The following is a 24,054-nucleotide window of genomic DNA, read 5'->3' as shown; positions in this document are numbered from 1 at the left end:
TTTATATATAGTAGTGTATATGTGTTAATGCCAACCTCCTAATTTATCTCTCCCCCCCTCCTCAACTTCCCCCTTCGGTAACGCTAAGTTTCTTTCCTAAGTCTGTGAGTCTGTTTTTGTTTTGTCAATTAGTTCATTTGTATCCGTTTTTAGATTCCACACGTAAGCAATCTCATGATATTTGTCTTTCTCTGTCTGACTTACTTCCCTTAGTGTGATCATCTCTAGGTCCATCCATGTTGCTGTAAATGGCTTTATTTCATTGTTTTTTGTGGCTGAGTAATATTCCATTGTATGTATGTACCACATCTTCTTTATCCATCCATCTGTCCATGGACATTTAGGTTGCTTCTGTGTCTTGGCTGTTGTAAATAATGCTGCAGTGAACGTTGGGGTCCATGCATCTTTTCAAACCATGGTTTTCTCTGGACATATGCCCAGGAGTGGGACTGCCAGATCATATGATAGTTTTGTTCTTAGTTTTTGTTAAGGAACCTCCACACAGTTTTCCATAGTGGCTGTATCAATTTACGTTCCCACCAACGGTGCAAGAGGGTTCCCTTTTCTCTACACCCTTCCAGCATTTATTGTTTGTAGACTTTTTAATGATGGCCATTTTGACTGGTGCTAGGTGATACCTCATTGTAGTTTTGATTTGCATTTCTCTTGATAGTGATGTTGAGACATTATGTCTTTGAAATATGACAACATCACAACTTCATTGTGGAGTAGATAATAATAATTAATGCTTACGTGCACCAGTCTCTGTTCTAATGACTTTGAAAACAGTAACTCTATTTTTATAGTAATTCTTACTATAGGTAGGTCCTGTCATTACCCATTTTACATGGTAAGAAACCAAAGTAATAAAATGATTAAAAGGTTCATGCCATGTCAGTCTTGTGGAGCTGAACAATAATTTCAACCAAACCAAGGGGATCTGACTCCAGAGGTCCCAATTTTAATGATTTTGTTAGAATATTTAGACAAAATATAACATTTCAAAGGCATTTCATCTTTCTGGTGACACACCAGCACCAGGGCTATCATTATTCTATTGTCTACACAGCAGGCATGGAGCGGGGAAGATTCGAGGACAGTTTCAGCAGCACCGATTGCACGGGCTGCATGCAGAGTGAGTTTTTAGCATCAGGGGTGTGTGTGTGTGTGTGTGTGTAGAGAAAGAGTGAGAGAGCACACATTTCACACCGTGCGCAATTTTAGCTTAATTAGAATAGGAAGACTATTAACAAGCTATTTTTAAATGCACCAAAGATCAGGAGGTGTATTAGAATTAAATTACACCGTGTGAGGCTGATTCGCAGGCCATGTAATGGGGAAGGTTCACAATCTTGTCTTTATCTGCAGTTTGCAAAGTAGGCCCGAAAGCCATAGCCCCACACCCACAGTCTGGAGCTATAATTATCCAAGTAAAAAAAGAAAAACTAATTGGAAATGTGATAAGCAACGATTAGGCAGCCTATTTCAGAAGGAAAATGAACAGAATTGCAGATGCCAACTGTGGTGACTTTTGTGAAAAAGGATGGACACGCTTGCTTAGATGAAAACTTCTCTGTCACCCTGGGAAGGGTTTTCCCTTGGGACTAGACTATTAGTGTACACCCTGTCATTTGCATAGGGAGCTTAAAACAAAAACCACCACTGCAAACTAGGAACTGCCAGGCACAGAGAGCGCCTGCATTCCAAAGCTGCTGACGGGTGCAAGGACCAGGACCCCGCTGAGGGCACTTGGAGACTTCCTGCCAACCGGGAATGCTCCCGACTTCGCAGTAGCCAAGACTGAAATAACCCGGGTAAAACAGAGCCTGTAAGGGGGGGCGTCAGAGGACCTTGGCTCCTGTTTTGGCTGGAGCACTTGGGCTGGGGCCCAGAGTCCATGTGCCTTTGAGGAATGACTTTTGCTCCCTGATGGCCACCCTGGCCCCTCCAGTGTGCACTGCATCTTCCTCCTGTGGATTTGACCCTAAAGAATCAGACCTCGAGCATTCCAGGACTCCACCTTGCCCTTCAACTCCAGCTTCACCTTGCGTTCAAGGTCTACATGCGGGCTCTGGAGTCTGACTGCTTCAGTTCCAGTCCTGGCCTTAAGACCGCTCACTGTGGGACTCTTAGTAATACCTTGCTCCCTGCCTGTTTCCTCACCTCTTATATGGAGGTAAGACTACCTCACAGGTTGGTGGTGAAGATTAAAGCAGATAAAGATGGTAAAACACAGAGAATGGTGTTTGGTGCTTCCCAAGTGCTCCATGAATATTAGCAATTCATACGGATTTGCTTCCTTGTGGGGAGCACGCCAACCTCATCATTCATATTCCCAGCCCCTGCAGTTGCCAAAAATAAGGACCGTTATCTACTTAATGCATTTTAAAAAGTCAATTCAAGTTTTTAAACCCAGCTATATTTCAAGCAATAATATTTGTGAAAGCCCAGGGTCAATGTGTTTATTTTTTCTAATACATGTTAAAATAAAAACAGACCCACTAAAATAATGTTTTTAAAGGTTGGCACAATCTGAAACCGTCTGAAGGAGTGGGCACACTCCACACATTAGGCAACACTATTTGCTCGTCCTCCAGTTGTGCTCTCGGCAAGAATTTAGACAGCACTTCTCATGTGAGTGGAAGCAAGTGGAGCAACAGAGATAAGAACACACCTTCCTTGTTCCCACTGTGCAGACAGACCCCTGGGGGTGGTGGTGGTGGTGGATGAGAACAATGATGGTGCTATGGGGATGTTTCATGGTGGTGCAGCCCTCTCATCCTGCTGGGCAGGCCAGATCCCTCAGGAGACAATACGAGAAAAGAACCAAGCATCATGCCAAAGTATTATTTCAAATTTGAGGTCCAGAACAACTTGGCTTTTCAAGCAGACCTACCTCTGTGAGACCCTAGGCTTCTTACTGGAGTCCTCCAAGTGTGATTTCTCATCTGTAAAATGGGCACAGTACCTACCTCATGGACCTAGTCTCGGCAGGTGCTCAGTGAATGGGCGTCCTCCCCAGATGACCAGTACTCACCCAGGACAGGAGCTTCCCTGTGCTCCAGGCCTGCAGTGTGTGTCCACTTCTCTGTGTTGTTAACGCCCTCTAGGATGTATCTCAGTATCGGCCTCTTTGGAAAGCAGCCCTGGCACACTAAACCAACCGAATACTGGCCAGTATGCACTGAAGGCTTTCCAAGTTCAAGACGCAACACCAAAAACCTTGCCAGTATTCCTTACCACAGTGGTCACTGGTATGGGATGAAACCTGTAAAATCCCATTGTACATATAATTAAACTGAGGCATGGAGAGCGTAAGTAATTTGCCCAGGTCACACAGGTGGTAAATGGAGGAGCAGGAAACTGCTAAGATTAGTAACCTCTAAAACTGCCAAGCTACTAGTTAAGACAGCACTACAACTAATGCCCGCAGTAGTACAGGACCCCTTCATCCAGATAAGTGATTCTCAGCCGAGAGTGATGATGTTTGTCCCCCAGAGGACATGTGGCAATGTTTGGTGACATTTCTGGTTGTTGCAGCTGTGGGGCGGGTGCACTGCTGGTGGGAGTGCACATACTGGTGCAGCCACTATGGAGACGAGCAGTGTGGACAGCCCTCAAAAAGTTAAAGATAGAGCACACAATCCAGCAATTCCACCTCTTGGTATTTATCTGAAAAAAGTGAAGACATTAACTTGAAAACATATCTGCGTCCCATGTTCACTGCAGCATTATTTACGAAAGCCAAGATAGCCATGCAACTTGTGTCCGTTGATGGATGAATGGATAAAAAAAAAAAAGTGGCGTATGTATACAACGGAATGTTTTTCAGCCATAAAAACATAAAATCTTGCCATTTGTGACAACATGGACAGAACTTGAGGGCATCACGCTTAGTGAAATAAGTCAGGAAAAGGCTAATACCATATGATCTCACTTACATGTGGAATTGGAAAAAAACAAAACAAACAAAAACGAGATTCAGAGAACAGGCTGGTGGTGGCCAGAGGCAGGGGGTGGGGAGTGGATGAAATGGGTGAAGGGGGTCAGAAGGTACAAACTTACAGTTGATAACATAAATAAGTCCTGGGGATGTAATGTGTGACAGCATGGTGACGATAGTTAATAATACTGTGCTGCATATTTGAAAGTTGCTAAGAAAGTCGATCTTAAACGTTCTCATCACAAGAAAAAAAAATCCTGTAACTCTGTATGATGACGGATATTAACCAGACTTACTGTGATCACTTCACAGTACATACAAATATTGCATCATTATGTTGTATACCTGAAACATACAATGTCGAATGTAAATTATACCTCAATGAAAAAACTCCAAGTGGGATGGGCTGGCTGGGTAGAAAGGAAGAGGGAGGAAGCGTGACACATGGCGGGGGTGCGGGGCGGGGGGGGGGAGATAGCGGCAGCCTGTTAATTGAGAGGAGTGGGCACGGAGAAGTGGGCATGCGCGGAGCCAGCTGCGCACCCCGCGAGAAGCCATGTGTGGATGCGGGCCGCTCCCGGGACCCGGGGACAGAGGAGATGGTGGTCGGGGACGTAGAGGGACACGGTGCCAGACCTGGGATAAGGGGCAAGCCACCACCAGCATCTGCCACGTCTCCCAGTACTGAAGTGACTGCTTTTTTAAAAACAGGGACCTGACACTGTCAGTTGAAGAAGACAATGAATATGGAAGAGTTGGAGAGGATTTGTCTTGTGGCTTTTTCTGCACAAACTGCAAAATAACTAAATGAGGCTCGTGGACCCCTATGAATAGGAACAGGAGGCAGGAAGCTGACCTGAGTATTTTTGTTTTATTCAATTGAATAAACATTTTATTTATATAAAAGACAAACAATGCATAGAATGAAAATAAGTGCTTGACACAGTTGATATAAAAAGAGTATATAGCATTCACATTCCTATTTTAATAAATGAGTACTGGTGAAGTGTTCCATAAAAGAATAAAACTTTCCCTTTATGTAGAGTAGTGAAAAAAAGTCAGTATTTTTAGGAACTACAGAATGATATTCCTTGGTCTTTTTCTTGAATAAGGGAAATAAACATAAAACAAGCCACAGTATCATCTGACACTACATTCCAGTTTATGCTGATGACCACCCAGAAGTGATAAAGCTCTTTTGACTCTTGGAAGATCCCATAATGGACCAGTATTCTAGAAATTCACCACTAGAGGTCAATGAGCAACAGCTATTGGGACAGCCTCACCAGCCCTAAAGTGCAGGGGATTTCTGGGCACTTCCACGGCATTGCGGGTCAAACTACCTTAACTCTCTCAGCCCACCCCACAGAGCAGGGTTCCTAAAAGTTCCAACTAATCCCAAACTTCAACATATCTGCTAAAACCCCAATGAGATGAGACCTTCCAAAACCCAAGTAGAGCTGGTCACTGCCAGTCCCTCTCCAATATTCCTATTTGGCTGAAAATAAGCTTCAAAAACATTTTTTAAAAATTGTTATTTGCAGCATTAACACTTGTTTGTGGATTAACGAGTTTCCTATGGAGTAGTAAAGCACATCCTTTGTTCTTGTCCATGTGGACACAGATTTCCTAACTGTATGTGGGACTCCTGTGTCCCACATTCAAATTCTGCAAAGGTTGGGAAGGCAGGTGTGACTGAGACCAGTAACCATGATGACAGCTTCTTGGAGTAAAGGGCTCCCTCTGAAAGCAGAGGGGGAAGCTCTTAAAATACAAGCAAAAGAGATGTGGGTTAACAGGGACCACCCAGAGGAGGTCCCCGTTAGTCCAAAAGAAGGCCAGCTTCAAATCTTAACCCCAGGAAGGGAATCAAAATCATACTCTATAGCCAGAGAAGGAGTGCGTGGATGCACATTTCTCACAGGGGCCCTTGGTTGGAAGCAGGTTTAATTCCCAGACTAGGGTGGGGGTGGGTGGAAAACACAAACGTTCATGGCGGAAGTGAGCAGCTTTCTAAGAGTGTCCACACCTGTGTCTGTGAATGATGTGGACCAGAGAGAACTGGAAACCGCCTGCTCTCTAGAATTACTTGAGGATCCAAATTTTTTTTTTTTTTTTTTTTTTTGCAAAATCTCCAAGTATTTAAAAAGTGCCTCGATTTTGTTAAACACTGTGCTGGCCAAGCAAAACGCACGTTCAGAGTGCCTGAGGAGACTCCTGATGTGGTAGTGCTGTGCTGCTCAAATACTTTCCCCTTGGCCGAAATGTGCTCGAGTCCCCTGAAGCCCAGAGCATAGAACCTACTAGTGTTGCATAGAAAGCTGGAGACTGAAACCAAGAGTGATAAAAAATACTAAACATAAAGAACCTGGAAGGGAGACCTGTTCCCTTTTAGGAAACAGGGAACAGTAACGTAGGTATGGGGGGGAATTTTTTTTAAAAAATAACAATTTCTTATTAGTAGAAGGTGTGGCAATTTCACGGGTGGGGAAATGTGTCCTGATTTTTCTGTAGCCTGTGAAGGTAAAACATGGGGCTTAAAACATTTAAGCAATTAAAATGGGGCAAAATTTCTGAACTAGCTGAGGAAGGAGGTTCACAAACCAGAGGTGGGTCGTGAAGCTCCGGTGACAAGTCCAGGAGAGATGATGGCACACGGGGACCCCAGGGTCTGGTCCCCAAACAGTGCGACTCCAATCAGCTCCATGGCCAGAACAGGACCCAGTACAGGGAATTATTACTTTGCAAAAGCAAGTGCAACTTGGCCACAGCAGGCTCTGAGACCTGGAGTCTCTGTCTGAAGGCAATGACCGCCCCCCCGCCCCCCCAACCCCTGTGTGCTCAGAGGCCCAGCACACAAGTGACTGCCAAGTGCTGAGGCTTCCCCAGAGCCCTTCCTTCTGTGCTCAGTGCCAAGCTCGCCCATCCAACCCATTTCTTGGGCATATTTGATCTTTTTCCTCACCTCTTTCTAGAGTATGGCTGTATAGATAGATATAGACATATATAGATATATATAAAACATAGCTATTCCATATTTATATACAGGCATTAATAAAGTGCAAATGTTATTGGCTATTGTAAAAATCAATCTCATTTCCTGAGGAAGTGCTAACACAGCTTATCCTATGACAAAGTCAAAGACATAGGACGCTTCCTGTCACCCCCTCCCCAGCTCGGGGGGGGGGGGGGAGGGAGCGGCCCCGGGGTTCCAGGAAGCATCGTTCAGGGGCAGCTTCCTGCTGCCTCTGTTCTTTGGCCACAGGGGCAGCCATACTCGGCCGGCTGCCGGAAGAGCTATTTGGTAGTGTTCAGGGAGCCGTCTTCGGGAATCTTCTCCTCCGAACTGCTCCTGCCCGAGAGTCTGTCCAGATGCTCCAGCTCACTGAAGCGCTCGGCCACACACTGCGCCGTGAGCCGGGCCTCGGGGTCGTGGTCCCAGCACTCGGCCAGCGTCTCACACACCATCTGGATGCCCTGCAGGGGGAGAGGGTCCACAGGCCTCTGAGAGGGGATGGCGGCTCCTGGGGGCAAGGCAGCCCCTGCCTCGTCTCTGCCGCCATTGCTCTGTCCCCGCCTGCAGGCCAGTCCCCAGCACTATCTGACTGCAGCTGCAGGCGGCCAACGTTCCGGGGCCATCTGATCATAGGAAGTGGGGAAATGAAGACACAGCACAAGGCCCCCCGCTAGGCTTCTGGGGCACAGCAGCATCCCCAGTCCTGAAAATTCCCGTGAAGTGGGCTTCTAATGCCATTTCACACCTTTCTGTTTGGTGGGGAGGGGCACAGCTTTAGGCTTTACTGTTGAAGGCAGTTTTAGGTTCATAGCAAAATCAAGTGGAAATTACAGAGAGTTTCCATATACGCCCTCCACCCTCACGGACAACCTCCCCCGCCATCAACACCTTGCATCTGTGTGGTGCACTTGTTAAAATCGGTGAACCAACACTGACACATCACTATCAACCAAAGTCAACCAGAACACGGTTCACGGTAACGTACAGGACGTGGATTCTGGCAGATGTGTCCCTCATCACAGTATCCACAGAAGGCCACTGCCCTAAACATCCTCTGTGCTCCGCCTCGTCACCCCTCCTCCTTCCCCCTCAGCCCCTGACCATCACTGATCTGCTTATTGTCTTAATGGTTTTGCCTTTTCCAGAGATTCTTAAGAGCTGGAATCATGTACACATTTCTAGGTAAACAGGACTGAATATCTGAGTGAAGTCCAGGCATTGGTCTGGTTGCATTTTCTGGGTTCAAGTCCCATCTTCCAGCAGCTGCTGAGGAGACCCTCTGCTAGGCCCCTCCTCTCCTGCATCAGGCTGGACCCTGTCTGTCTTCGTAGGTCCTGCAGGCTGTTTCAGAGAGTTCAACCTAACCCCATAAAGGCCCCATTCAAAAGGCCCATCCAGAAAACGCTGCCCACAATGCGTGACAAGGGTCTTCTTTCATGGCTTTAATTTTTATTTTGCATTGCAAATAGTTTTGTTATTTCAAGTCACTTTTTGGAACTAAAGCAGGCACGGATTAACTAGATAGCCCGATAGGCGGAAAGAGACTGTGCTCTTGCCAATCAGAGGCCCAGCCCGATCACTGGTGTCCCCTCACACGAGTGGCCAGACGGGATGGATCAATCCCAACTCTGCCCTGAGAATGGCACTTTCCTGTCTGCAGTCTAACCAACAACTTTCCCCACACACCTAGGAACCTGACCCTCCCTTCCCGCCCTGTGAGTGAGTTCATGATGTTGAATTAATTGTGTAATTCACCTAATTGTTGGTATTGATTGATGGCCCTGTTAAGAGTGGAGTGTTATTGTTGGTACACAAGTAACATTTATTTTTTTTCTGGCACTGTAATTACAGGCAGTAAATTAAATAAAATATTGAGCATTAACTTGAAATAAATAGGGCAACAAATCTCATTAAGAGAAAAAAATGTATTATGCAAATTCTTTCCAGAATTTTATCATCATGAATAATGGCTTCATTAGAAGAACTGTACAGCAGAGGAGGCAACAAGAGTTTGAAAGAAGCAATACTAGTGCCTTCTGATTTCAGAGTGAACACAAAATAGTCTTGCATTTTCAAAGTCAAAGAGGCCCTCCTGAAACCCAGGGAGAAGCCCTGGGCCACGGCCTTGTCCACGCTCTCCCCCGGCTTTATCAGGGTCTGTCCGCTGAAGTGGCTCTTGGCCAGGGCTGGCACACACCAGGCTTCCTGCTCCATCTGTCTCCTTGATTGCACCTGACTGTGGTTTCTGTTTCTTATCTGAATTATTTGCCTTGCCCTTAGGAAACCTATGACTTAGCCCCAGCCTTCCCTGGGTAAGGGAATTCAGCCAAAGGCGGCCATAAAAGGTTTACGTCAATGGAAAGGACAGTCTTGTCAGTGAGCTATGGGCACAAGGCCCCTCTCCCTCATTCACGGCTCTTCCCTGCTGTGCCTGACAGTCCCCAGCTCTCTCAACCTATGCCTCCTTCTTTTCCTCTGATTGGGGGCATTTTGATGAGGGGAATTTGGATAGGTCTCCCTGTATGTCAGAACCACTGCCCTGCTATGGATGGATGGCCTTACCTACCATTGCTTAAAAAGAAAAAAAAAAGAAGCCATTAGGAAGTTCTGGAAAGACAGATTTCCTCTTTGTTCCCTTGCCCTTTGCTCTTCTGTGCTTTCCTTTATCCCAGCCTCCTCCTTCTCGACACACCTGCCGCAGCCTGAGCGCACAACAGCCCCTTGCAGGCCAGCTGGCTGCCAAACACCCCTTCTTTCTCAGTAAGTATTTCCTGCCAGAGCTGAAGATTCCCAGAAGAAAACATTTGGAACCCAGAAGGGAACAAAACATAAACTCCCTATAAGAGGTGAGTGGCACAGGCTCTAAACTAAATATTTTAACTCAGAAGCAAGATGGCTTGGACAATATGACAAATGCCTGTCAAACGATTCTGTGTGAGCCCTTTCTGAATGGTGGGTAGAACATGCAATAACAAGGTCATCCCACTTTACTGAAACTTCTTTATAAAGAAAAGTGAACAGGGTCATGGAAAACAAAGGGACCTGCCTCAGATTGATGCCCAATAGCCAGGAATTCTCTCCTACCTAAGATATTACTCTGGATGAACTTTACTTGCCCTTCGCAACAGTCATTCCTTACCTGGTGGTTGAGCCAGGAGCTAGGGATTTCGGGTCGTCCTCGATCTCTCAACACGTTGTCCTTCATGCTTTCGACACAGGGATGCTCCCGCACCTTGGAACCGAACGGAGGCTCATAATCCTTCACTTCTGTTGGAGAGAGCAGGCAAACACAGGGCCCTTGAGAAGGGTGTGCACAGCTAAGACACTGAGCGTGATGCACCTGTGATTACGCTAGGGGCAGTTTTTAATTCTTGTGGGTTCAAATATAAGGAAGGGTTGTGGAAGGAGCTTGAGAAGTATTCAACACATGACTGTTGAGTGCCCACGATGTCCTAACAGCTGGGGACAGAGCAGAGAACAAGACCAACAAGGTCAGGGGATTCAGGTGTTAATGCAGACATTTCAATGGGGCGATCCTGGTTCTTGGGAGGTAGAAAAATCTTACATATTACAATGGTTTGTGGCCCTACAGAGGTCCACAGTACATAAATAGATTTCATATGTGGTATTAAATTTCCTGGGGAGATTCAGCCATAAAAAAAGGAATGAAATTCTGATAGATGCTACAATACAGATTATGCTTAGTGAAATAAGCCAGACACGAAAGGACAAATATTGTATGATTCCCCTTATATGAGGTACCTGGGACAGGCTAATTCACAGAGACACAGAGCAGAATAGTGGTTGCCAGGGGACGGGGGTAGAAGAGGTAGAGAGATATTGTTTAATAGGTACAGGGTTTCAGTTGGTGAGGATGAAAAAGTTCTGGAAATGGATAATGGTGATAATTACACAACTCTGTGAATGTACTTAATGCTATCAAACTGTACCACTTAAGTTGTGAATTGTAACCACTTAAAAATGGCTAAACTGGTGAACTTTATGTCATGTATAATTTTCTCACAGGGAGAAAAATCATGGGGAGTAGTGATTAAGAAAAAAATGTCGAAAACAAACAGGGACTTCCGGGTAAGATGGCGGAAGAGTAAGACGCGGAGATCACCTTCCTCCCCACAGATACACCAGAAATACTGCTACATGTGGAACAACTCCTACAGAACACCTACTGAACGCTGGCAGAAGACCCCAGACCTCCCAAAAGGCAAGAAACTCCCCACATACCTGGGTAGGGCAAAGCAGAGAGATTCCCGCACAGAGGAGCGGTGCCGAGCGGCACTCACCAGCCCGAGAGGCTTGTCTGCTCCCCCGCCGGGGCGGGCGGCGCTGGAGCTGAGGCTCGGGCTTCGGTCAGAGCGCAGGGAGAGGACTGGGGCTGGCGGCGAGAACTCAGCCTGAAGGGGGCTAATGTGCCACAGCTAGCCGGGAGGGAGTCCGGGAAAACTCTGGAGCTGCCGAAGAGGCAGGAGACTTTTTCTTCCCTCTTTGTTTCCTGGTGCGCGAGGAGAGGGGATTAAGAGCGCCACGTAAAGGAGCTCCAGAGACGGGCGCGAGTCGCGGCTGAAAGCGCGGAGCCCAGAGACGGGCGTGGGACGCTGGGGCTGCTGCTGCCGCCGCCAAGAAGCCTGTGTGCGAGCGCAGGTCACTGTCCACACCGCCCTTCCGGGAGCCTGTGCAGCCTGCCACTGCCGGTGTCCCGGGATCCAGGGGCGGCTTCCCTGGGAGAACGCACGGCGCGCCTCGGGCTGGTGCAACGTCACGCCGACCTCTGCCGCTGCAGGCTCGCCCCGCACTCCGTGCCCCTCCCTCCCGCCCGGCCTGAGTGAGCCAGAGTCCCCGAAGAGGCTGCTCCTTTAACCCTGTCCTGTCTGAGCGAAGAACAGACGCCCTCCGGCGACCTACACGCAGAGGCGGGGCCAAATCCAAAGCTGAGACCCAGGAGCTGTGAGAACAAAGAAAAGAAAGGGAAACCTCTCCCAGCAGCCTCAGAAGCAGCAGATTAAAGCTCCACAATCAACTTCATGTACCCTGCATCTGTGGAATACATGAATAGACAACAAATCATCCCAAATTGAGGAGCCAGGAGTCAGTGCTGTGCCTCTGAGGTGGGAGAGCGAACTTCAGGACACTGGTCCATAAGAGACCTCCCAGCTCCACATAATATCAAACGGCGAAAATCTTCCAGAGATCTCCATCTCAACACCAGCACCCAGCTTCACTCAACGACCAGCAAGCTACAGTGCTGGACACCCTATGCCAAACAACTAGCAAGACAGGAACACAACGCCACCCATTAGCAGAGAGGCTGCCTCAAATCATAAAAAGTCCGCAAACACCCCAAAACACACCACCAGACGTGGACCTGCCCACCAGAAAGACAAGATCCAGCCTCATCCACCAGAACACAGGCAGTAGTCCCCTCCACCAAGAAGCCTACACAACCCACTAAACTAACCTTAGCCACTGGGGACAGACACCAAAAACAACGGGAACTACGAACCTGCAGCCTGCAAAAAGGAGACCCCAAACACAGTAACATAAGCAAAATGAGAAGACAGAAAAACACACAGCAGGAGAAGGAGCAAGATAAAAACCCACCAGACCTAACAAATGAAGAGGTAATAGGCAGTCTATCTGAAAAAGAATTCAGAATAATGATGGTAAAGATGATCCAAAATCTTGGAAATAGAATAGACAAAATGCAAGAAACAGTTAACAAGGACCTAGAAGAACTAAAGACGAATCAAGCATCGATTAAAAACACAATAAATGAAATAAAAAATACTCTAGATGGGATCAATAGCAGAATAACTGAGGCAGAAGAACGGATAAGTGAGGTGGAAGATAAAATAGTGGAAATAACTGCTGCACAGCAAAATAAAGAAAAAAGAATGAAAAGAACAGAGGACAGTCTCAGAGACCTCTGGGACAACATTAAACGCACCAACATTCGAATTATACGGGTTCCAGAAGAAGAAGAGAAAAAGAAAGGGACTGAGAAAATATTTGAAGAGATTATAGTTGAAAACTTCCCTAATATGGGAAAGGAAATAGTTAATCAAGTCCAGGAGGCACAGAGAGTCCCATACAGAATAAATCCAAGGAGAAATACACCAAGACACATATTAATCAAACTGTCAAAAATTAAACACAAAGAAATCATATTAAAAGCAGCAAGGCAAAAACAACAAATAACACACAAGGGAATCCCCATCAGGATAACAGCTGATCTCTCAGCAGAAACTCTACAAGCCAGAAGGGAGTGGCAGGACATACTTAAAGTGATGAAGGAGAAAAACCTGCAACCAAGATTACTCTACCCAGCAAGGATCTCATTCAGATTTGATGGAGAAATTAAAACCTTTACAGACAAGCAAAAGCTGAGAGAGTTCAGCACCACCAAACCAGCTTTACAACAAATGCTAAAGGAACTTCTCTAGGCAAGAAACACAACAGAAGGAAAAGAACTACAATAACGAACCCAAAACAATTAAGAAAATGGGAATAGGAACATACATATCAATAATTACCTTAAATGTAAATGGACTAAATGCTCCCACCAAAAGACACAGACTGGCTGAATGGATACATAAACAAGACCCATATATATGCTGTCTACAAGAGACCCACTTCAGACCTAGAGACACATACAGACTGAAAGTAAGGGGATGGAAAAAGATATTCCATGCAAATGGAAACCAAAAGAAAGCTGGAGTAGCAATTCTCATATCAGACACAATAGACTTTAAAATAAAGACTACTAGAAGAGACAAAGAAGGACACTACATAATGATCAAGGGATCAATCCAAGAAGAAGATATAACAATTGTAAATATTTATGCACCAAACATAGGAGCACCTCAATACATAAGGGAAATATTAACAGCCATAAAAGGAGAAATCGACAGTAACACAATCATAGTAGGGGACTTTAACACCCCACTTTCACCAATGGACAGGTCATCCAAAATGAAAATAAATAAGGAAACACAAGCTTTAAATGATACATTAAACAAGATGGACTTAATTGATATTTATAGGACATTCCATCCAAAAACAACAGAATACACATTTTTCCAAAGTGCTCATGGAACATTCTCCAGGATAGATCATATCTTGGGTCACAAATCAAGCCTTGGTAAATTTAAGAAAATTGAAATTGTATCAAGTATCTTTTCCGACCACAATGCTATGAGACTAGATATCAATTACAGGGAAAGAGCTGTAAAACATACAAACACATGGAGGCTAAACAATACACTACTTAATAACGAAGTGATCACTGAAGAAATCAAAGAGGAAATCAAAAAATACCTAGAAACAAATGACAATGGAGACACGACGACCCAAAACCTATGGGATGCAGCAAAAGCAGTTCTAAGAGGGAAGTTTATGGCAATACAATCCCACCTTAAGAAACAGGAAATATCTCGAATAAACAACCTAACCTTGCACCTAAAGCAATTAGAGAAAGAAGAACAAAAACATCCCAAAGTTAGCAGAAGGAAAGAAATCATAAAAATCAGATCAGAAATAAATGAAAAAGAAATGAAGGAAGCGATAGCAAAGATCAATAAAACTAAAAGCTGGTTCTTTGAGAAGATAAACAAAATTGATAAACCATTAGCCAGACTCATCAAGAAAAAAAGGGAGAAGACTCAAATCAATAGAATTAGAAATGAAAAAGGAGAAGTAACAACTGACACTGCAGAAATACAAAAGATCATGAGAGATTACTATAAGCAACTCTATGCCAATAAAATGGACAACCTGGAAGAAATGGACAAATTCTTAGAAATGCACAACCTGCCAAGACTGAATCAGGAAGAAATAGAAAATATGAACAGACCAATCACAAGCACTGAAATTGAAACTGTGATTAAAAATCTTCCAACAAACAAAAGCCCAGGACCAGATGGCTTCACAGGCGAATTCTATCAAGCATTTAGAGAAGAGCTAACACCTATCGTTCTCAAACTCTTCCAAAATATAGCAGAGGGAGGAACACTCCCAAACTCATTCTACGAGGCCACCATCACCTTGATACCAAAACCAGACAAGGATCTCACAAAGAAAGAAAACTACAGGCCAATATCACTGATGAACATAGATGCAAAAATCCTCAACAAAATACTAGCAAACAGAATCCAACAGCACATTAAAAGGATCATACACCATGATCAAGTGGGGTTTATTCCAGGAATGCAAGGATTCTTCAATATACGCAAATCAATCAACGTGATACACCATATTAACAAACTGAAGGAGAAAAACCATATGATCATCTCAATAGATGCAGAGAAAGCTTTTGACAAAATTCAACACCCATTTATGATAAAAACCCTGCAGAAAGTAGGCATAGAGGGAACTTTCCTCAACATAATAAAGGCCATATATGACAAACCCACAGCCAGCATCGTCCTCAATGGTGAAAAACTGAAACCATTTCCACTAAGATCAGGAACAAGACAAGGTTGCCCACTCTCACCACTCTTATTCAACCTAGTTTTGGAAGTTTTAGCCACAGCAATCAGAGAAGAAAAGGAAATAAAAGGAATCCAAATGGGAAAAGAAGAAGTAAAGCTGTCACTGTTTGCAGATGACATGATACTATACATAGAGAATCCTAAAGATGCTACCAGAAAACTACTAGAGCTAATCAATGAATTTGGTAAAGTAGCAGGATACAAAATTAATGCACAGAAATCTCTGGCATTCCTATATACTAATGATGAAAAATCTGAAAGTGAAATCAAGGAAACACTCCCATTTACCATTGCAACAAAAAGAATAAAATATCTAGGAATAAACCTACCTAAGGAGACAAAAGACCTGTATGCAGAAAATTATAAGACACTGATGAAAGAAATTAAAGATGATACAAATAGATGGAGAGATGTACCATGTTCTTGGATTGGAAGAATCAACATTGTGAAAATGACTCTACTACCCAAAGCAATCTACAGATTCAATGCAATCCCTATCAAACTACCAATGGCATTTTTCACAGAACTAGAACAAAAAATTTCACAATTTGTATGGAAACACAAAAGACCCCGAATAGCCAAAGCAATCTTGAGAACGAAAAACGGAGCTGGAGGAATCAGGCTCCCTGACTTCATACTATACTACAAAGCTACAGTAATCAAGACAGTATGGTACTGGCACAAAAACAGAAAGATAGATCAATGGAACAGGATAGAAAGCCCAGAGATAAACCCACGGACATATGGTCACCTTATCTTTAATAAAGGAGGCAGGAATGTACAGTGGAGAAAGGACAGTCTCTTCAATAAGTGGTGCTGGGAAAACTGGACAGGGACATGTAAAAGTATGAGATTAGATCACTCCCTAACACCATACACAAAAATTAGCTCAAAATGGATTAAAGACCTAAATGTAAGGCCAGACACTATCAAACTCCTAGAGGAAAACATAGGCAGAACACTCTATGACATAAATCACAGCAAGATCCTTTTTGACCCACCTCCTAAAGAAATGGAAATAAAGACAAAAATAAACACATGGGACCTAATGAAACTTCAAAGCTTTTGCACAGCAAAGGAAACCATAAACAAGACGAAAAGACAACCCTCAGAATGGGAGAAAATATTTGCAAATGAAGCAACTGACAAAGGATTAATCTCCAAAATTTATAAGCAGCTCATGCAGCTCAATAGCAAAAAAACAAAGAACCCAATCCAAAAATGGGCAGAAGACCTAAATAGACATTTCTCCACAGAAGATATACACACAGCCAACAAACACATGAAAGGATGCTCAACATCTTTACTCATTAGAGAAATGCAAATCAAAACTACAATGAGATATCATCCCACACCAGTCAGAATGGCCATCATCAAAAAATCTAGAAACAATAAATGCTGGAGAGGGTGTGGAAAAAAGGGAACACTCTTGCACTGCTGGTGGGAATGTGAATTGGTACAGCCACTATGGAGAACGGTATGGAGGTTCCTTAAAAAACTACAAATAGAACTACCATATGACCCAGCAATCCCACTACTGGGCATATACCCTGAGAAAACCATAATTCAAAAAGAGACATGTACCAAAATGTTCATAGCAGCCCCATTTACAATAGCCCAGAGATGGAAACAACCTAAGTGTCCATCATCGGATGAATGGATAAAGAAGATGTGGCACATATATACAATGGAATATTACTCAGCCATAAAAAGAAATGAAACTGAGGTATTTGTAATGAGGTGGATGGACCTAGAGTCTGTCATACAGAGTGAAGTAAGTCAGAAAGAGAAAGACAAATACTGTATGCTGACACATATATGGAATTTAAGAAAAAAATGTCATCAAGAACATAGGGGTAAGACAGGAATAAAGACACAGACCTACTAGAGCATGGACTTGAGGATATGGGGAGGGGGAAGGGTAAGCTGTGACAAAGTGAAAGAGCGGCATGGACATATATACACTACCAAACGTAAGGTAGATAGCTAGTGGGAAGCAGCCGCATAGCACAGGGAGATCAGCTCGGTTCTTTGTGACCGCCTGGAGGGGTGGGATAGGGAGGGTGGGAGGGAGACGCAAAAGGGAGGGGATATGGGAACATATGTATATGTATAACTGATTAAATTTGTAAAATAAAAAAAAACAAACAAAAACAAACAAACAAACAAAATTAAACTACCATATAATCCAAAAAAAAAAAAAAAGAAAAAAATGTCTACAAAGGCTCCTTGCAATAGTAATAATGAAAAAGAGGTTCAGAAATGCTGTTTTAGATGACAGAGGAGAGAGACTGATAACACCAACAAACAGAATTTAAAAAGGTAACTTTCCTTCAGTGATACTTGCTAAAAAGAAAAAAATGAAGGATGATGTAAACACTTCATTAGGACTTCAGGTTTCAACTAAGGACAAACTCTTTTCTTCTTTTTTTAAGGGAAATTCAGGTTGCTGATTTTCTTCTAATTTTTCTTATTGAAGTATAGTTAGTTGACTTACCATGTTGTATCAGTTTCAGGTATACAACATAGTAACTCAATATTTTTATGGATTATATTCCATGTAAATTTATCATAAAAAACTGGCTATATTTCCTGTGCTGTACATTACATCCTTGTAATTTATCTATTTTATACCTAGTAGTTTGTACCTCTTAATCCCCCTCACCCCTAACCCTTTTGGCAAGAAACCATAGTTTGTTCTCTGTATCTGTGAGTCTGTTTCTGTTTTGCTTGTTTTATTTTGTAGATCCCACATGTAAGTGAAATCAAGCAGTACTTGTCTTTCTGACTTATTTTACTAAGCATAATACCCTCCAGGACCATCCATGTTGTTGCAAGTGGCAAAATTTCATTCTTTTTTATGGCTAATATTCCATTTTGTGTGTGTGTTGTGTGTACACACATATACATTTTACTTTTGTATGTAGTATGAGAAAGTGCTCTAATTTCATTCTTTCACATTTAACTGTCCAGTTTTCTCAGTACCACTTATTGAAGGGACTGTCTTTTCACCATTGTATACTCTTGCCTTCTTTGTTGTAGATTAATTGACCAAAAGTGTGTGGGTTTATTTCTGGGCTCACTATTCTGTTCTACTGAGCTGTGTTATATGTTTGTCTTTGTGCCAGTACCATACTGTTTTGATTACTGCTGCTTTGTAGTATAATATGAAGTCAGGGAGTGTGATCCCTACAATTTTGTTCTTTTTTTCTCAAGATTGCTTTGGCTATTCAGGGTCTTCTGTGGTTCCATACACATGTTAGGATTATTTGTTCTAGTTCTATGAAAAATGTCATGGGTATTTTGATAGGGATTGCATTAAACCTGTAGATTGCTTTGAAGAGTATGGACATTTTAACAATATTAATTCTTTTATTCCATGAATATGGGATATCTTTCTATTTATCTGTATTATCTTCAATCTCCTTCTTCAATGTCTTATAGTATTTAGAGTACAGGTCTTTTACCTCCTTGGTTAAATTTATCCCTAGGTATTTTAATCTTTTTTTTTTTTTTTTTTTTTTTTTTGCGGTACGCGGGCCTCTCACTGTTGTGGCCTCTCCCATTGCGGAGCACAGGCTCCGGACACGCAGGCCCAGCGGCCATGGCTCACGGGCCCAGCCACTCCGCGGCATGTGGGATCCTCCCAGACCGGGGCACAAACCCACATCCCCTGCATCGGCAGGCGGACCCTCAACCGCTGTGCCACCAGGGAAGCCCTAATCTTTTTGAGTTGATTATAAATGGGATTGTTTTCTTAACTTCTCTTTTTGATAGTTCATCATTAGTGTACAGAAATGCAACAGATTTCTGTATATTAATCTTGTATCCTGCAACTTAACTGAATTCATTTATTACTCCCAATAGTTTTTTGATGGTGTCTTCAGGGTTTTCTACGTATAGTTTCATGTCATCTGCAAACAGTGACAGTTTTACTTCTTCCCTTCTAATTTGGATGCCTTTTTATATCTTTTTCTTGTTTGACTGCTCTAAGACTTGCAATAATATGTTAAATAGAAGTGACAACCGTGGGCATACTTGTCTTGTTCCTAATCTTAGACAAAAACCTTTCAGCTTTTCACCATTGAATATAATGTTATTTAGCTGTGGCTTTATCATAATGGTCTTTAAGTTGAAGTGTGCTTTCTCTATACCATCTTGTTGAGTTTTTATCATGAATGGATGCTGAATTTTGTCAAATGCTTTTTCTACATCTATTGAGATGATCATATGACTATTCTTTCATTTTGTTAATGTACTATAAAACATTGATTGATTGGCAGATACTGAACATCCATAACCCCTGGAATAAATCCCACGTGGTCACAATGTATGAGACTTTTTACGTACTACTGAATTCAGTTTGCTGATATTTTGTTGAAGATCTATGTTCATCAGGGATAGCGGCCTGTAATTTTCTTTTTTTTTTTATAATGCCTTTGTCTGGTTTTTGTGTCAGGGTAATGCTGACCTCCCAGAATTTGTAAATTGTAAATCTGACCTCGTAGTTTAGAAGTGTTGCCTCCACTTCAATTTTTTTGCAACAGTTTTTGAAATAAAGGCATTAACTCTTCTTTATATGTTTGGTAGAATTCACCTGTGAAGCCATCCAGCCCTGGACTTTTGTTTGCTGGGAGTTTTTAAATTACAAATTCAATTTCACTTGTAGCGATTGGTCTCTTCAAATTTTCTGTTTCTTCTTGATTTAATCTTGGCAGGTTGTATGTTTCTAGAAATTTGTCCATTTATTCCATGTAGTCCAATTTGTTGGCATAACTGTTAGTAGTATTATCTCATGATTTTTTTGTATCTCTGTGATGTCAATCAGTTGTTACTTCTCCACCTTAATATCTTATTTTTTTTATTTGGGTCCTCTCTCTTTTCTTCTTGGTGAGCCTGGCTAAAGGTTTATCCATTTTGTTTCTCTTTTCAAAAAGCCAGTTCTTAGTTTCATTAATCTTTTCTATTGTTTTCCTGATCTCTATTTTGTTTCCTCTCTGATCTTTATTATTTCCTTCCTTCTGCTGACTTTGGGCTTTGTTTGTTCTTTTTCTAACTCTTTTAGGTAGAAAGTTAGGTTGAGATTTTTGTTTCTTGAAGTAGGCCTGTATCACTATAAACTTTCCTCTTAGAACTGCTTTTGCTATGTCCCACAGATTTTTGAAAAGTTGTGTCTTTATTTTCATTTGTATCAAGGTATTTTTATTACTATTGCTTTGAATTCTTTATATCAGGTAAATTATTTATCTGTGTTTCATTAGGTGTTTATCTCGTTTCTTCATTTGAAATAGAGTCCTCTGTCTTCTCACTTTGACTATTTGTTTGTCTCTCTTAAATTAAGTGAAAAAGTTATCTATCCTGATCTTGAAGGCATACCCTTGTGTGCATCCCTATGCAGTCTGCATGTGCCCTTTGTGGCTTTGGTGGGAGAGCTGGATCTGAAGTGAGCATGGACCGTGACTTTTCCTGGAGTGCTGCCTCTGCTCTGGGGCAGGGAGCAAGCAAATCTGTGTGCTCTTCAAGAGTGGGGTCTTGGTTTCTTACAGTCCTCTGGTAAGCCCCACTGGTTTTCCAACCAGCCAAGGGGGCTCATCTTCCAGTGCCAGACCCCAGGGCTGGGGTGCTTAACATGGGGCTCGAACCTCTTGCTTCCCAGGGAGGATCCTTGAGCTTGTGATACTCCCTCCTCTTCTGGGTCATGCAGTAGGGGTGTGGGTCTGGACAAGATCACTTGTCCTTGCCTCCTACCTGACTTTGTGTGGTTCTTTCTTTATAGTCTTTGTTGTAGAAGAGCTGATCTGCTAATCTTCAGGTCATTCTCAGAGAGATCTGCTCTATATGTAGTGGTAGTTTTGACATGTTCATGGGGGGAGGTTAGCTCAGGGTCTTCCTACTCTGCCATCTTGATCCCCCTTCATGTTCTAGGGTCGATATCTTTATAGAAGCTTCCTTGAATCTCCCCAGAGCCATTCTTTATTAGACATCTGGGGCAGAGTTCTATTTTAGGGTGTACAGCCACTGCTTATCTGTCTCACTCGACCAGACGGTGAGCATCTGCAGGCAGGTTCAGAGTCCCTTTCTCATGCTTGTATTCCTGGCACACACAGCAGGGCCTCCCATACAACAGGCTCTCAATAAATTCTTTGTTGAGCGAATGAATGAATTAATCTTAGATCCTGTCCAAAGTGGCCAACGCATAAACTCTGGGACAATACCCATGTCAGTGCATCACAGGACAATTTAGAAAATAAAATCACTCCAGTACTGAAACATGCCTGAGACAAAAGGGAAAAGTAGGCTGGATTTGCCATTTTCCTCCAAAATAAATAGGACCTTTGGCCTTTACTTCAAAATAACCCTGTTTAATGAGTGAAACTTTCAATAATTTGCTCTTCCAGGCTGAGAATTGAAGAAGCATTTAAGGCGAAATGACATTTTGAAAAGAGATGGCTTGTTCTTGTTTATTTGATTTTCCCCCTTTCCCAGAACCTTACTTGCATATTTATCTTTTTCCGCCTCACCCAACTAGAAGAGCTGGCAGGGTATTTTCTTTTTCCTTAGTTGGGATGAAGGCCTCCCCTCCTCCACCACTTTGAGACAAGCACAGACCATCCTTCTGTGTGTCTGCATTTGCCTTCAAGTGCCTGTAACACTTAGTCTGTACTGCTCTTGGGGTGAGATCTGAACTTGGATTTGCATAGTATTTATACACCTTATTTCTTTCTTCTAGTCCCTTATCTTTTACTGGACTGTAAACTCCTAAGGCCTAAGGCAGAGGCTGAGTTTTGTGTCTGCTGAAATTGTGCCTTATACACAGTAGGCTTTCAATAAATATGAGCTGGCTTGAATTCAAGCAAGAGCTAAGTTCCCAGTAAGGGTTTACTCTGACCTAAATCTTCTTTTCTATAAAATGAATGGGCTGAACTAGATGACCTCCATGTCCCCCTCCAGAGCTATCCTGTAATTCAATCTAATCAAATAATGATGCTCTCTTAGTGCCATGCCCTGAGGTATGTATAATATAATATAATGTAATGTAATGTAATGTAATGTAATATGATTTGCATATGACATAAACTGCTCCTTAGACAATGTATCAGTCCACTGACTTTCCATTTCCAACTCTTTAGGCTGCCATAGCAGATGTGGTTGGCAGCCTGCCTAGACCCCCTTTACCAAGCCAAGAACACCAGCCCCGAGGTGCTGCAAACGCTGAGTTGTAAGGGCTCACAATTTCTCCCTTCTATGGAGAATTACCCTTGGTTGATGGGAGCTTCCTGGCCTGGAGGGCAGTCTGTAGCCAATGACGAATTAATATGGGAGTTGGTTTTTTTTTTTTAATTGGTATAATTGCTTTACAATGTTGTATTCGTTTCTACTGTACAGCAAAATGAATCAGCTATACATATACATATATCCCCTCTTTTTTGGATTTCCTTCCCATTTAGGTCACCACAGAGCACTGAGTAGAGTTCCCTGTGCTATACAGCAGGTTCTCATTAGTTATCTGTTTTATACATAGTAGTGTATATATGTCAATCCCAATCTCCCAATTCATCCCCCCCACTTCCCCCTTGGTATCCATACATTTGTTCTCTACATCTGTGTCTCTATTTCTGCTTTGTAAATAAGATCGTATAGGCCAATTTGTTCAGATTCCACATATATGCGTTAATATACGGTATTTGTTTTTCTCTTTCTGACTTACTTCACTCTGTATGACAGTCTCTAGGTCCATCCACGTCTCTACAAATGACCCAATTTTACTCATTTTTATGGCTGAGTAGTATTCCATTGTATATAGGTACCACATCTTCTTTATCTATTCCTCTGTTGATGGACATTTAGGTTGTTTCCATATCCTGACTATTGTAAATAGTGCTGCAATGAATATTGGGGTGCATGTGTCCTTTTGAATTATGGTCTTCTCTGGGTATATGCCCGGTAGTGGGATTGCTGGGTCAACACGGGAGTTCTAACAGTCTGTCTTGCCTCTAGAGGAGATGACTACTGTGCAATTCGTGCTCCAGAGCTCCCCCTGGGATAAGGCTGATGGTGGTGGAGATGGAGAAAAATGAGACTGTTGCATTTTTCTTTTTGTGCCTTTGATCAAATAATGTGAAGAACTGCAGAGAAAGCAAGTCAAAAGGTGAGTGGGGTTAGTTCAGAGAGTGCCATCTTTTAAAATAAATAACATCTTTTAAAAATTTTGGAAATGCCTCTAAGGAAAAAAAGCAAACAGCTTAGAGAGTAAGATCGAGTTTAACACTTTTAAAAAAAAGTGCTAATGGTATGCATCATAAGTAGGGGTATTATTTGTTGTGTTTACCCCAGACCCATCATAAACCAGACATGAGGACTTGGAAAAGAGACATCAACTCTTTGTGCCTCAGTTTCTGTATCCACAAGACAAGAGAAAGCGCAAGTGCTGGCCATCATTAACAAAGTCCTCCCTCGGTACTCGTGGGGTGTTGGTTCCAGGACCAGAGGCAGATACCAACATCTGCAGATGCACAAGCCCCATATTTGCCCCTCTGTATATGCGAGCTTTGCATCCACGATTCAAGCAACCGTGGACTGTAAACACGGTA

The 24,054-nt window shown here is 42.8% G+C and overlaps 1 protein-coding gene across 2 annotated transcripts in view; it reads right to left on the bottom strand.

Annotated features, from left to right (window-relative positions):
• Positions 1 to 5,988: 5,988 nt before the first annotated feature.
• Positions 5,989 to 24,054, bottom strand: part of TGFBR2 (transforming growth factor beta receptor 2) — a 101,773-nt gene continuing 83,707 nt past the window's right edge. For both annotated transcript variants that reach the window (XM_060109509.1, XM_060109510.1), the window contains 2 exons: positions 10,099 to 10,226; positions 5,989 to 7,420 (listed from right to left, as the gene is read on the bottom strand). In XM_060109509.1, the coding sequence (XP_059965492.1) occupies positions 7,241 to 7,420; positions 10,099 to 10,226 (308 nt within the window). In that variant the 3' untranslated portion in view covers positions 5,989 to 7,240. The remainder of the gene's footprint in view (positions 7,421 to 10,098; positions 10,227 to 24,054) is intronic.

Source organism: Mesoplodon densirostris, chromosome 10 (assembly GCF_025265405.1).
Source record: "Mesoplodon densirostris isolate mMesDen1 chromosome 10, mMesDen1 primary haplotype, whole genome shotgun sequence".
NCBI lineage: Eukaryota > Metazoa > Chordata > Mammalia > Artiodactyla > Ziphiidae > Mesoplodon > Mesoplodon densirostris.
The sequence above is the reverse complement of the archived record's forward strand: the minus strand, read 5'-3'. Positions and strand labels throughout refer to the sequence as shown.